General features: G+C 38.2%; 1 protein-coding gene across 5 annotated transcripts in view; it reads left to right on the top strand.

The window, feature by feature from the left end:
* polk (polymerase (DNA directed) kappa) overlaps positions 1–14,860 on the top strand; it is a 77,089-nt gene that overhangs the window by 32,518 nt on the left and 29,711 nt on the right. For 4 of the 5 annotated variants that reach the window (XM_059974528.1, XM_059974527.1, XM_059974529.1 and 1 more), the window contains 4 exons: positions 530–661; positions 7,315–7,453; positions 11,059–11,334; positions 13,376–13,500. In XM_059974528.1, the coding sequence (XP_059830511.1) occupies positions 530–661; positions 7,315–7,453; positions 11,059–11,334; positions 13,376–13,500 (672 nt within the window). Of the gene's footprint in view, positions 1–529; positions 662–1,411; positions 1,502–7,314; positions 7,454–11,058; positions 11,335–13,375; positions 13,501–14,860 lie in introns of those variants that run through there. The other variant, XM_059974531.1, reaches the window with a different exon arrangement.

Below are 14,860 nucleotides of genomic sequence, written 5' to 3'. Positions count from 1 at the left end.
AGCTGTAATAGTGTTGCACTAACCACTTGCTACCATAGCGCCTATGCGGACAGCTTCCCTATTTTCACAGAAGAAACTCATACAGACAACAGCAGAGAATTGAACCTGTGAATTTACTGTGAACTCCTATGCCTGACAGTGGTACTGCTCACAAGAAGCATATGTGAGAATGCAGACCTCCATAGACTTGTAGTTATGGAGTTGTTCCAGTTTGTAGGCCTTTGCACACTGCACACTTATTCTACTTAAATAGCAGTATCACAGCAGATTTGCATTTTAAATTTACCCAAAGATATATTTCTAGTCATTTGGATATGATTATTCATCACACTGTTCAATTGCTTTCTAAATATGCTTTAAAGTGTTGTATCCAACTATTCTAAGTGTTTAATAATTTAATGATAATGTTTATTTTAAAAATCTATACACTTTTAGCTTTATAGAGTTTTATGATAGTTATTAATTTTGGTAGATAGCTGTTGTAGTTATGAGAGTTGTTTATCTAATCCAGTAATTTTTATTCTTTTAGTCAACATCAAATTATCATGCTCGGAAATATGGAGTACGTGCAGCTATGCCTGGGTTTATTGCTAAGAAGTTGTGTCCAAATTTAATTATTGTTCCAGCACACTTTGATAAGTATCGAGCAGTAAGCAAAGAGGTGTGTCTAATTTTCTGGTAATATTCTATGGTTTTGTTTATTGCTGTTTCTGCTAGATTTGCCTGCTATATCTTTACTATAAATTTACCATTGCTTTCCTTGTATTATTTTCCCATAATTTAAGATATTTTACTTATATTTTCATTGTAGTTCTAAAATATGAAAAATTCCCAGTAAAGTATCTTTGTAATATTTTTCTATCTTGCTTTATTTTTTGTGTACTAAATCCAAATAATTGTTGCAAAGCTCTAGGCACATTTTCAACCATTTATTAGGAGTAAATAGGGAACTGTTTAATCTCACCACTTCTACTATAGAACCTCCCACTTTGGTCATCAATCTGCAGAAAGTACAGGACACTTGAGTGGTGCACATTTAGAAGCTGAGCTCGAAGGTATCACTGATTTGTTTACTGAAGCATATGTCAGGTCCTTGGACTAAATATTTGCAAACAAAGGTCATCGATCTGCCTGCACAATACTGCTCCCCCAGCAATAAAGGTTCACAAAGAAACCCTGGAATACCCAGACCACTTTTCAAATATTAAAATAAAACACTGATATGTATGATGAAATTCAACATCACCTAAGTGCACCAGTATAGGCTATCACCTATCGAGGTAAAATATTCAAAACTCAAGTAATCAAGCTCATTTTTAAAAAATCATGTGTATCAAAGGCAGTAGAGTATATTCAGAGATATAAGCCTCATCAGCCAATTCCACAGAAAAATTATTGTCAACCCCTACAGGACTGCTTAAGAAGAAGAAGAAGGATTTAGTCCTGTAGAGCAAGAAGAAAAAATAAGTTTGTCTATTTCCTTAGAGGAAGACTAATGAAGGTAGGATATTTGATATCGTCTACATGGGTTTTAGCAAGGTTTCCCATCAAATTTCCATTGATTCCAAACCAGATCTATTTAAGAATACAGGTTTTCCCCACTATCCGAAGGTAGAGCGTTCCTATGAAACTGTTTGTAAGCCGAAATGTCATAAAGCAAAGAAGCAATTACCATTAATTTATATGGGAAAAATTTTTGAGCATTCCCAGACGCAAAGAATAACCTACCAAATAACACATAAAACCTAAAATAACACTAACATCTAGTAAAAACAGAAATGATCTGATAAATACACAGCCTGTATAAAGTAGAAATATTGTAGGTACAGTGTAGTTTCACTTATCAAAATCAGGAAAACAGCAAGCCAAAATCGATTTGGAGAAAAAAAATTGGCACGTACATGCAAGTACACGTACACGCATGCGTACACAACTGCCCGTACAAGGCTTCACGGTCATGGTAGTGTTTCTCGGGGTAAACACACATAAAAAGCGGGTGTCTTTTTTTCGTAAAAGCGAAACTCCTCTGGTTAGCGAAAACAGGTTATTGTTATATGTTATTTGGACTAATGTAGGTCTTTCGTAACAGCGAGCTGTTGTAAAGCGAACGTTCAAAAAACAGGGACTGCCTGTATTCCATCCAGCTCCCTTCCGCTACATTTTTCCATAGCCTTGTTTTTTTCATTTCTATGCGGTGGTCCCCAACCACCGGGCTGCAAGGAAACGATATGATTTGGCGATATGAAATGATATGAGTCAGCTGCACCTTTCCTCGTTCCCTATCACGCCATTGTTGAACTTGAACGCACGCGAGGTCATTACCCATGCGAGGTCATCAGTCGGTCAATTATCTACAACTACTTGATGAGTAAAAAACAAATGTTGCTTGAGAGTTTCTTTGTAAGAGATGGTAGGGGGACATAAAAGGCAGAACGATGACGATTATGCAGAGACAGCTGAGGCCAAGACTGCAAAAAAAAGGAAAACTTTCCTTTAACAGAAAATACGACCAGTTGTACATAAAATATGGCTTTAATGCGATCAGTGACTCGCACGCTCCAAGCCCTCTTAATGTGATATGTGGAGACAACCTGTCTAATGAGGCAATGAAGCCCTCGAAACTGCTTCGGCACCTTGAGTCCAAGCACCCATTGAGATTTTTGAGCGGAAAAAACGTGAGCAAGCGGGACAGAAGCAAGTGCTGAGAGCCACCATCTCCACAAATGCTGCTGCTCTGAGAGCATCGTACTTAGTGGCTAGCCGTATTGCTAAGGCTAAGAAGCCTTTCACTGTTGGTGAAGAATTGATTCTGCCTGCTGCCAAGGACATGTGCTGTGACCTGTTGGGAGAAGCTGCAGCTAACAAGATGGAACAGGTTTCTCTTTCAGCTACCACAGTTTCAAGGAGAATCGATGACGTAGCAGAGGACATCGAAGCACAGCTGTTGGAACGGCTTAACAAGTCACCATGGTAGGCCATCCAGGTGGACGAGTCTACCAATGTCGACAACAAGGCAATATTGCGGGTTTATGTGCGATATATGTAACACTTGCCCAACAGGCTGGTATATGTCTAGGGGAAAAGGAGATCCAGCCACACACTAACCCCACCTCCCGTACACGCAGGTGCTGTGAGAATCGAGTTTATGCCTCACGCCCGCCCACAGTATCAAACCCACAACAAATACCGTTATGAAATACACTTTAAAGAGTTTACTAAAATTAACAGAGTATTAGGCAATACAATATATATGCAAGGGAAAAAAAACAAAAAGGCGTCAACTTATCAAAGTTCAGTCAGTTTAGTGCACATCGTTGGAGCTCAACCATCAACCATCCGACCCCTCGTCGCTTGCCTCCGACCTCCACGTCTTCGCACCTAGGACCACGCCCGGTGGCCTTCTGAGCAGTGCAGCGCACGTCCACCTTCCTCGGCGTCTTCCTCCCGGCTCTCTACCAAAAGCCCGCAAACTCTCCCCCAAGTTCCCGGCCTCACAAGACAAAATAACATTCCCCATTGGTTAACGAATGAATACAATTACCATAATCAACAAGTATAACGCAAAACAACTGCGAGAGAAACACTTATCAGACAAAGAAGCACTCCTACTCTTAACAAACCAAAAAAACCAATTTTGAGTAACATACACAGGACATTGTACATATATATTTCAAGACGATGTGCACGAGGATATGTTGTGTGCAAAGCCGCTGCCAACCAACACAACTGGGGCAGAACAATTCAAGTCTTTGAATGACTACATGTCAGGCAAACTGACATATCATTCTGTGTTGGAATATGGACAGACAGGGCTGCAGCTATGACTGGAAGGCTGTTCTGGTTTCACTACCCGAGTCAAAGAGGTTGCTCCTGAATGCCAGTCTACACGCTGTGTCATACACAGGGAAACGCTGGCTAGCCGAAAAATGTTACCTGATCTTAACAGCGTATTGAATGACGTTGTTGAAGTTATCAATCACCTCAAAGCAAAAGCCCTTAACTCACGTCTGTTTGAGCAGCTTTACGAGGAAATGGATGCAGAGCACAAATGCCTTCTCTTACACACTGAAGTCTGGCTATTAAGGGGGAGAGCCCTGGCCAGGGTTTTTGAGTTAAGAGAGCCGCTACAGAGATTTCTTTCAGGAAAAAAGTCACCACTGGCAGCACATTTCAGTGACAAGGAGTGGATAACAAAACTTGCTTATCTGTGTCACATCTTCTACCTGCTCAATGAATTCAATTTGTCACTTCAGGGGAGAATGACAACTGTCTTCAAGTTGCAGATAAGGTGTCTGCTTTCAAAGCCAAACTGCATCTGTGGGGACGGCGAGTTGGCCGGGACATATTTGACATGTTCCCAACATTAGCTGGGATTTTGGGAGAGACTGAGGCTGCACCATCCTGGTGCGCGATCACCTATCTTCGCTGTCGACAGAATTTGAGATTTACTTCCCAACCACAAATAACCCAAGACGTGCAAAGTAATGGATCCGTGACCCATTTGTGAATGTTCCTGGTGAATCATCCATGTCAGCGCGGGAAGAAGATCAACTCCTCGAGCTTACAGATGACGGTGAGCTGAAAAGTATGTTTGACATTAACATTTCTGCTGGCATTCTGGATGAAAGTCAAGGCTGAATATCCTGAGATAGCCGTGAAAGCACTGAAAATGTCGATTCTATTTTCAACATCATACTTCTGCAAAGCGGGGTTTTTTTGCAATGAATGCAACAAAGACTAAATTGTGGAATAGACTGGATAAGGGACTCCCTTTGAGTATCGCTGTCTCCCATCAGCCTTCGATGGGACCATATTGTTGCAGGGAAACAAGTCCAGGGCTCCTACTGATTTAGTGATATTGGTGTGTTGCAATAATTTTACATGTTCATATGAGGAATATATACGCTGTGTGTTTAATATCCAAACGTTACTTAAAATGTTATGATGCTATTGACTTATAATAGACTTATCACTATATTCATGCGAGGAAAATATGCGCTGTGTGTTTAATATTAAATTTGTTAGATAAACCTTTTTAGAAACAAAATTGAGTGTATTAGCCACTTATAAGTGAATTATAGTTGACTTATCACCTATATTCCAACCATGATTAGCCCCCTCCCCCCCCCAGTCAGCCGGTCTGCAAGAATATTGTCAATATTAAACCGGTCTGCGGTGCAAAAAAGGTTGGTGACCCCTGCTATAAGGGACAATAATCTCACAATAATGTTACAGTCATGAAGCAGGACAAAAGCCTTTCAGCCCACAGAGTCCATACCAACTATCAATTATTCAACTAAGCTATTACTAACCTAATTTCTCCCATGTTTCTATTAGTCACCTACAAACTAGGAGCGATTGGTAGCAATCAATTAACATATCTGCTTACACGTATTTGGGATGTGAGTGAAAAATGTGTGGTTATTAGAAAGTACAAATTCCACAGACACTATACCAGAGAACATGATTGAACCCAAGTAGCTGGAGCTTTGATGCAGCAGGCCCACTAGTTACACCGTAGTGCCACCCTTGAACTCTCAAAGACAATGACTGTCAATAGTAGATTGATTAAAATAAAGTAGTTGTGTTCCAGAAGCATTATTGAAGGGAATGGAGGGATATTGATCTGTGTAGGCAGAAGGGGTTAGTTTAATTTAGTATCACACTTGGCACTGACTTCATAGACAGAAGGACCTGTTCCTGTGCTGTACTGTTTTAAGTTCCTATTTTCTAGGTAAAATCAGAAATCTTCTTCGATGGAAGAAGTGCTGATACTTCTGAGGTTGTAAAGCCTGAAGATATTGTAGGGATAGGCAGGGATGAATACTGGAAAATTTATATGGATTTGTGATAAAGTCAGCAATTCAGCAAGTGTCACTCGCTAAATGTAAACTGGTGTGAGTTAAAACAGGAGTTTTTGATTACTTCAAACTTATGGATGGTAAAAAGGGAGAAATAGATGAGGAAGAAATTAACTTTTTAAGATAAGAAGATAAATACATATTTCAGGGCTTCAGTACCAGATTCAAAAATTTTTCTCCTGGAATATCCTTACTGAGTCCAGTTAATTTTGTGTCTCCCTAAGCCTTGTACCTACAGATTCCTCACTCCTCTGGTCTAGAGTTCTCGTAGGCTTTCTACTTCTCTCCTTTAGTATTTCCTTAAATGTGAGCACCTCTCGCTGCATCCATTTTCACTACTGCATCACTTTTTATTTCATTCTTATGAAGTAGTCAAAAAGTTAAAATTAGAGAAATTATGAAATACTATTTGCTTTTAGAAATATAAATTGTTTCATCAGAAATTATTTGTTCAAAATTTTGGGATTTTTAGGGTATACTTAATATCATGTTTACTTTAGTTATTTAAACCTATTGTAATTAGTATTCTTAATTTTTCATAGGAAGGTTTTCATTTGAAATATTTTCAGATAAGTAATTCACCCAAACTTGCTGAAACATTTGAATGGCAAATTGCCAACTATTCAAAATTTAGTTTCCCATATAATCTTATCCAAAAGTCAAAGCTTTCAGACTTTGCATAACACCGATTACAATGAAGTTATTTAAAGCATCTTCCTTTATTTAAAGCATTTATCAACAGATTTTACTATAATGTGAAATGGACTTGAAATTATTTTCTCTACATTCATGTACATTATAAATTTGTCTAGTGTAGGGAACATTTCTATCAACTACAATGTAATAGTGACAATGAGCAGGCATTTTTGTTAAGACTAAGCATGTTTAATACTAAAAGCACATATTAAAGAGTGTTTTAATACACAACAGAAAAGACAACAGCACAATATGTAATAGAAATGATGTAGATTTTTTTCTGGACTAGGTATCAGATCTTGTACTGCTGGTAAGATCTCTCTGTGCTACATACAATATATTGTAATAATCTGTTTGTTATGGGCTTCAGTCGTAATATCTTACATTGTTATGTAATATGACTTCCACTATATATTGCAGCGTGGTTCCTCACTTCTGTATTTACCTGCCTGTTTTGTGAAACCCTTTTTTCCCTGAAGTAACAGGAGATTTTATGGTAAACTATAGTTTTTAAATTGATACTATCCTCTCAAGTAGGTCATAGCATTCTTTAGAAGGTTATGTGTGCCACAGAAAGTCTTTTGTAGTGAAAATATTTCTTTTCTTCTCTTTAGTTATTACCTGATGGTTGATGGCCAGATAGATTGCAGAGTACAAACCCTCTGTTCCTTTTTTGATGGAAGAATGTGATGTATTGTTATGTGATCATCAGTGCCTTTATAAAATTTGTAATATTTTTATATCTTCTCTGGCAAAGGTACGAGAGATAATTGTAGACTATGACCCCAATTTCCTACCAGTAAGTCTTGATGAAGCCTACCTGGATATAACAGAGCATTTAGAACAAAGACAGAATTGGCCAGAACACAAAAGGACATATTACTGCCATGGAGAAGGTAATTCAAAAATTAATAATTTTGCTTCCTCATATAAAAGTCATTCAGATCTCACGCAGTACAACATTTGATATGGATAAATTTCATCAAGCAAATGATCAGGGTGATGTACCTCTGCCCAGTTTGTACATTGTGTTTACCAGAGCTGGAAGGAAACAGACATTTGACATAGGTGAGCCTCATGAAAAAGAATCAGGATTTTCTTTGAAATATAATTGCATCCTTTTATAAAATAGATTTATCTCATTTTAATCCTAATATTTTAAGTCATAGATATGTGGATTACTGACAAATTCAGAATTTATTGCCCATCCATAATTGCCCTTGAATTGAGTGACTTCTTGGGTCACCAATGAGTCAACCACATTGTTGTGGACCCATCTAGGCTGTGTAGGACACCAGGTTTTAAATGCAGATCCAATAGTTTTGTTGTATACATTACTGATGCACTTTAATTCCAAAATTTATTTATTCTTGCTGTGCTCAATTGGAATCCAAATTTAATGTCTCTTTTCACCTGGTTTGTCTTCTGGGTTGGAAATAAAAACAACCACAGCAGATGCATGAAATCCAAAATAAAACAGAAAATGCTGGAAACATTTAACAGATTAGTCAGCAACTGTGGAAACAGAGTTGTGCAGAGGATATGGAGAGTCTGCAGAGAAATATAGATAGGTTAAGTGAGTGGGTAGGAATCTGACAGATGGAGTACAATGTTGGTAAATGCAAGGTCATCCACTTTGGAAGGAAAAATGAAAGAGAAGATTATTATTTAAATAGTAAAAAATTGCAGTATGCTACTGTGCAGAGTACCTTGGGAGTGCTTATGCATGAATCACAAAATGTTGGTTTCCAGGTACAGCAGGCTATGAAGAAGGCAAATGGAATGTTGGCCTTCATTGCTAGAGAGATTGAGTTTAAGAACAGGGAGGTTATGATGCAACTGTACAGGGTACTTGTGAGGCTGCACCTGGAGTACCATGTGCAGTTCTGGTCTCCTTACTTGAGGAAGGATATTTTGGCTTTGGAGGCAGTGCAGAGGAGATTCACCAGGTTGATTGCAGAGATGACGGGGTTAGACCATGAGGAGAGATTGAGTCATCTGGGACTGTTCTCGCTGGAATTCAGAAGAATGAGAGGAGATCTATAGAGACATAAAATTATGAAAGGGATTGACAAGATAGGAACAGGAAAGTTGTTTCCACTGGTAGGTGAGTCTAGAACTAGGAGACATGGCCTCAAGATTTAGGGGAATAGATTTAGGATGGAGATGAGGAGGAGCTGCTTTTTCCAGAGAGTGGTGAATATGTGAAATTCTCTGCCCAATGAAGCAGTGAAGGCTACCTCAGTAAATATTTTTAAGACAAGGCTGGATAGATTTTTGTATAGTTGGGGAATTAAGGGTTATGGGGAAAAGACAGGTAGGTGGAGATGAGACCATGGTCAGGCCAGCCACGATCTTACTGAATTGCTGAGCAGGCTCAAAAGGACAGATGGCATTCCCCTGCTCCTATTTCTTATGTTCTTATGTTCCTATGTTAAAACTTCAAAAGAGGAAGGTGAGAAAAAGTGTTAGTTTCAAGTTGCAGAGAGGGGAAGGGAAAGGTGGATAGAATGAGGGGACATCTCCAATAGGGTGAGGCTAGATTGATATTTTGATATGCTCTTTATTTGGCTCTTTGCTTAATAAATTAAGCGAGACATTTAGAAAGAGAGAAAACAAATAGAGACATTTAACAATTTGTAAATGTAGATTGGAGCTGTTGCAGGGTACAGATACCAAATGAAGTCTATTGGAAATAGGCATCAGATTAGACTGTCTATGGAGAGAGAAATACTGAGTTCATTTTATAAAAAGATATTCTTACTGTAGAATCAGCCAATTCTGATAGTAACAGAATAAGTTACTTGAGATTTAATAGAGACTTGCAGATTGCAGTGTGTCTAGATGTGAGATGAGGCATGATTCCTTTTTACTTACATTGGACCTGGTTGGCCTTGAGAAATTGACATGAAAAGAGATTTATTTGGGGATCTTTGAAGTCTATATGGTTTTGATTTACCTCCAGCATTATTTCAGCTGCCATTGCCAACTCAGGACTCAGTTGGTGGACATAACAGAAAACATTAGGCACCTTTCGATCTAGTATTGGCCATCGTTGTTATGGCTTAGGTAATGCGGGCAACTTTATTGTAGCTTTCTCAGATTATGGAACTGTCAAGTGCCCAGTGCCTTCACTGAGGGATGCCACTGTGAGCCCCTTGTACTTACTGACAAAACAGGATGTTGTTATGATATTTATGCTAACTAATTAATTGTGTTGGATGTCCAAATACATGTAAAACATTGTTATATAACTACAATAAATCCTATACAATCCTAACCAAACTATGGTTATGTAAAAATGAGAAAATGTTTGAAATACACAGTAGTTCCACAGAGGCAAAATACTCAAATACTGATCAAGGTTATACAACAGAAATATTAATTTGTATTTTTCCATCCAGGTGCCATTAGAAGCATTTAATTTTAGCATTGTAATGTCTAATAACTGAAAGAAAATGACTATTTCCCATTTTTCTCTTGAAAATGCAGTTTCTTAACTGAAGTTCAATAATGAGTATTGTTTAAAGAAAAATAGTAATGTCACTAAAATTATTCATATATTTTGGAGTTCATTCTTTTGGTGTCATTTAGAAGCTATCTTGTATTTTAAAAAAATGAATTATTGCATTATTTCCATTTCCTCAATCTTCTTTATTTCATAAAATATTACACCCCATATACCCTTTCTGCTTTTTATGATGGCTGATCAGCTTTCCACATTTCACTGCATAAAAAGAGCTCACTGCTGGAGGAAATCAGTGGGTCAGGCAGTATCTTTAGAAGGAAATAGACACTGGATGTTTTGGGTTGGAACTGTTTTATCTGGACATGAAACATCTGTTTCCCTCCACAGACACTGCCTTACTTACAATGTATTCCTCTAACAGTTTGAGATTTGACCGAGATTCATGCATCTACAGTCTCTTGTTTCACCTCTTATCCTCAGAATCCTCAGAACCAAAAATTGGTTGATTTACATCTGCAGATACATATAAGGATGGCATTCACAGCTCACTCAGGGCAGTGAATTCCAAATATGTACAATCGAATATTTATAAATAATTTTCTCCTCACCTGAGGTCCTGAAGATCGGAACCCTTATTCTGAGATTATGCAACTCCCCCGCCCTTTCCTAGACTTTCTTGTCTGAGGAAATAGTTTATCATGTTGTCAGTCAGTCAAAATATGGTATTTCTCAATAACATCATTGCTCATTCTTTTAAACTCCAGCAATTTGTAGCCAGTATTTAATGTCTACTCAAAGGAGCACCCCAACTTCCAGGAATCAATTTAGAGTCTATACTGCATTGTATGTTAAAAACAATGCTAGTGTTTTAATATAGAATGAAAGAAAAAGATCAGACCAAATAATTATAGAAATTCTAAGAAATATTTTTGCTAAGCAGATTTCTAATAGAAGTGGAACTGTGCAATTTTAATAAATAATCCAATTTCTGTATGTTTTGACACTAACAATTTAATTGAATTATTTATACAGCAAAAGAAAACATGGATAGTTTACAGCTATGCAATGAAGATGTGGGAGATATGGGAGATATTTCACCTATACTTTTCAAGGATAGCCCTCCCATGTTGTCACAGCAGGAACCAGTTCACAGTGCAGTGCAACAGACAGATGCTAGTTTGCAAAGCAATGAAAAAGAATCATACCAGCAGGAGAAAGAGCCGATTGTGTTTGGTATTACAGCAGAGGAGGCTGTTAAAGAACTGCGCTTCAGAATTGAACAGAAGACAAAATTAACAGCAAGTGCCGGTAATGGTGCCTTTATAATTTCTTTAACTTTATTTTTTTTCTGTTTCAGCATTGGGCATGGGCGTAGTTTTATAAAACAGCTGTGAACAATAAAGCATTATGCCAGTGCACAACATTTAGTAACTTAACATTGAAATAATAGCCAAAGAATAACGTTGTAGGATTATAAAATAAAATACAGCAGTAACAGGCCCTTTAGGGCATTGTATCCATGCCAAACATTGACAGAAATCCTACTACACTACTCCTATTATTTGTACCTTCCCCACATTATCATCAACTCCCCCCCAGATTCTACTGCTCACCTATAAACTTGGAGGAAATTATAATGGACAACTGATCTATGAGCCTGCATATCTTTGGGATGTGGGGCTCCAGTTACAGGGAAAAACTCTAAACTCTGGTTGCTGGAGCTGTAAGACAGCAGCACCTCTAACAGTGTCACTGTACTACCCTTGACTTCTGATAGAATATCATTTACACAGGGCTGTACTGGCAGCGTCAGCTGCAGCTTTGTACCCAAGACCCTGGAGTGGGATGTGAACCCAAGCTTGCTCTCAGAAGCCAAACTGTACCCTCTGAAACACTGCTGACGGTAAGATTAATAACCTGATAATGTCTCATGAACATGATCACCACTGGGTCTGTAAAAACTCATGCTGGTCTCTGGAAGATCAGTTACAGCTAATTTACATTCTAATTCTTCTCAAAATCTTTGGCATTTTGTGAATTAAGCTTTTGGGCTAAAGGTTTTCCACATCTTAAAACTAAAACAAGATTTTAATTTAATAAGGCAAGTAAAAACTGTAAAATACCAAATATGATTCATCTTTCATGGTCTAATGCAGCACAGAAATATGCCTTTTTGGTCTATTATGTTCATGCCAACCTGTTTGCTCACCTACATTAATCTCATCTGTCTGCATTAGATTTGTATCCTTCTGTGCCTTGTCTTTTCAAGTGCATTTCTAAATTCCTCTGTTATGTATTGATTACATCTTATTTCAGTACCTTTAATGGCAGCACATTCAAATGTTAACCACTCTCTGTATTAAAAAAATCTTTCCCTTCAGATTCTCATTAAAATTCCTTCCTTTCAACTTAAAACTGTGTCCAATTGTCTTTCCCTACCATGGGAAAAAAAACGTTCTGACTATCTACCCTATCTGTGCCATCATAATTTTATGTACTTCTGTCAGGTCACCTGTCAGCCTTCTTGAACATGTCCAGCCTGTTCAATTTTTCCCTATAATTACAGTCCTCCAAGCCCGGCAAGATTCTGGTAAATCTCCTCTGCACTGTCTACTGTGCAACTTTGTATAGTGTGGAGACCAGAACTACACACAATACTTCGAGTCTGGCCTAACCAGGATTTAGTAAAGTTGCCATATAATGTTCTGTGCCTCAACCTATGAAGACAAGCATATCAAATGTTTTCTCCATACCCTAAATACCTGTGTTGCCATCATCAATGAACAAGGGACTTGAATCCCAAACATCCCTCTGTTCATCAGCTTTCTTTGGTACAACATTGTTTACTGTATAACTCCCGAAAGAAGCAAAGAGCAGATTTAAAAACTGTTACAATGAAATTCCTATTTCACCCACCTAGGGGATCATACAGCGCTTTTGTAGAAGCTGTCACGGTTAACATCAGGTTCATCTCCCAACTGTAGGAATTCACCAAACTGTTAGTCAACAAATGAGAAAGTAACTTGTTTCAAAGGATTTCAACAGTGGGGAAAAAAGCCACATGTTGGATTTCATAATATCATAGATCCAGTCTTTGTCAGCTCTCAGAGCGCTCTTATCGGTCTATTCTCTCTCACATGTTCAATAATTTCCCAATTCTGTTAATCTGGAGCAAGCTGTCAACTAGAGTGTAGTCTATTTCATTGAACACCCTGTATACTGTATTTTGGTCAGATTTTATTGGAAGTGAGTTCAACTCACATGTGCTGCTATATGTACACTTGGCTCAGTGGCCAAGGACAAAAGATGATGCTGAACAAATCATTACTGCTTAACTTGATTTTTCTAGGAATTGCACCAAACATGATGTTGTCCAAAGTGTGCAGTGAAGTAAACAAGCCAAATGGTCAGTATCAAATTCCACCAGACAGTGGTGCTATGCTGAACTTCGTAAAGAATCTGCCTATTAGAAAGGTAACCTGTTGCTGAGATTTTATCGTTTCTGCATATACACAGTCAAAGTCATCAACTTGAGAAGTGGTTAATCTCCTTACACCATCGCTAATACTATAGTGCAACAAAGTCAGGTTAAAAACCCAGGGCAATTTAGGGGGAATTCCTATTTTATCCATCAAGGTGACCAAATCACTCTGACACTGATGATTCCATGTAATAGAATTGAGCCATAGAAAAGTACAGCACAGAAACAGTCTCTTTGGCACACCTAGTCTGTGCGAAACCATTTAAACTTTCACCCTTAACCCATGAATTCTAGTTGTAGTCCCACCTCCCTCAATAGAAAAAGACCTGCTTGCATATACCCTATCTATACCTCTCATAATTGTGTATACCTTGATCAAAGTTTCCCTCAGTCTTCTATGTTCCAAGGAATAAAGTTGTAACCTGTTCAGTCTTTTCTTATAACTCTGATCCTCCAGTCCTAGCAACATCCTTGTAAATCTTCTCTGCACTCTTTCAACCTTAGTTACATCTTTCCTGTGGGTAGATGATCAAAAATGCACACAATATTCTAAATTAGGTCTTATGCAACTTGAACATAACATCCCATCTCCTGTATTCAGTACTTTTGATTTATGGAGGCCAATGTGGCAAAGCTTTCTTTATGACCTTTTCTATCTGTGCCACCACTTTGAATTGTGAACCTGTGTTTCCAGATCCCTTTACTGTACCACACTCCTCAGTGCCCTACTGTTCACTGTGTAAGACCTACCCTGGTTAGTCCTACCAGAGTGCAACACCTTGCACTTCATTAAATTCTATCTGCCATTTTTCCAGCTGGTCCAAGTCCTGCTGCAGGCCATGATAGCCTTCATCACTGTCCACTATACCCCCAATCTTGGTGTCATCTGCAAGTTTGCTGATCCAGTTAACCACATTATCATCCAGATCATTGGTACAGATGACAAACAACAACGGACCCAGCATCGATCCCTGTGGCACTCCACTAGTCATGAGCTTCCAGTTAGAGAGGCAACCATCTACTACCACTCTCTGGCATTTTCCACAAAGCCAATGGCTAATCCAATTTACCCAATTTACTACTTCATCTTGACTGAAACAGCTGAACCTTCCTCACCAACCTCCCATGTGGGACCTTGTTACATGACTTAAAATTCCTTAAAATATTTATCCTTTGTTGTCTATATCAGGTTAATCTCCCACTTGTTGGAATTTATGTTGACTTTTGATCAAATTTTTTTTAGTTCCTAATCCCCATACATTTTCTGTGAATTTTGTATCTGGTTTTACATATAACAATTACAGCACAAAAACAGGTCATCTCAGCCCTTCTAGTTCGTGCCAAACACTTACT

This window comes from Hypanus sabinus, chromosome 7, assembly GCF_030144855.1.
Source record: "Hypanus sabinus isolate sHypSab1 chromosome 7, sHypSab1.hap1, whole genome shotgun sequence".
Lineage (NCBI taxonomy): Eukaryota > Metazoa > Chordata > Chondrichthyes > Myliobatiformes > Dasyatidae > Hypanus > Hypanus sabinus.
Note: the sequence above shows the minus strand (reverse complement) of the source record. Positions and strands in the feature narration are given on the sequence as shown.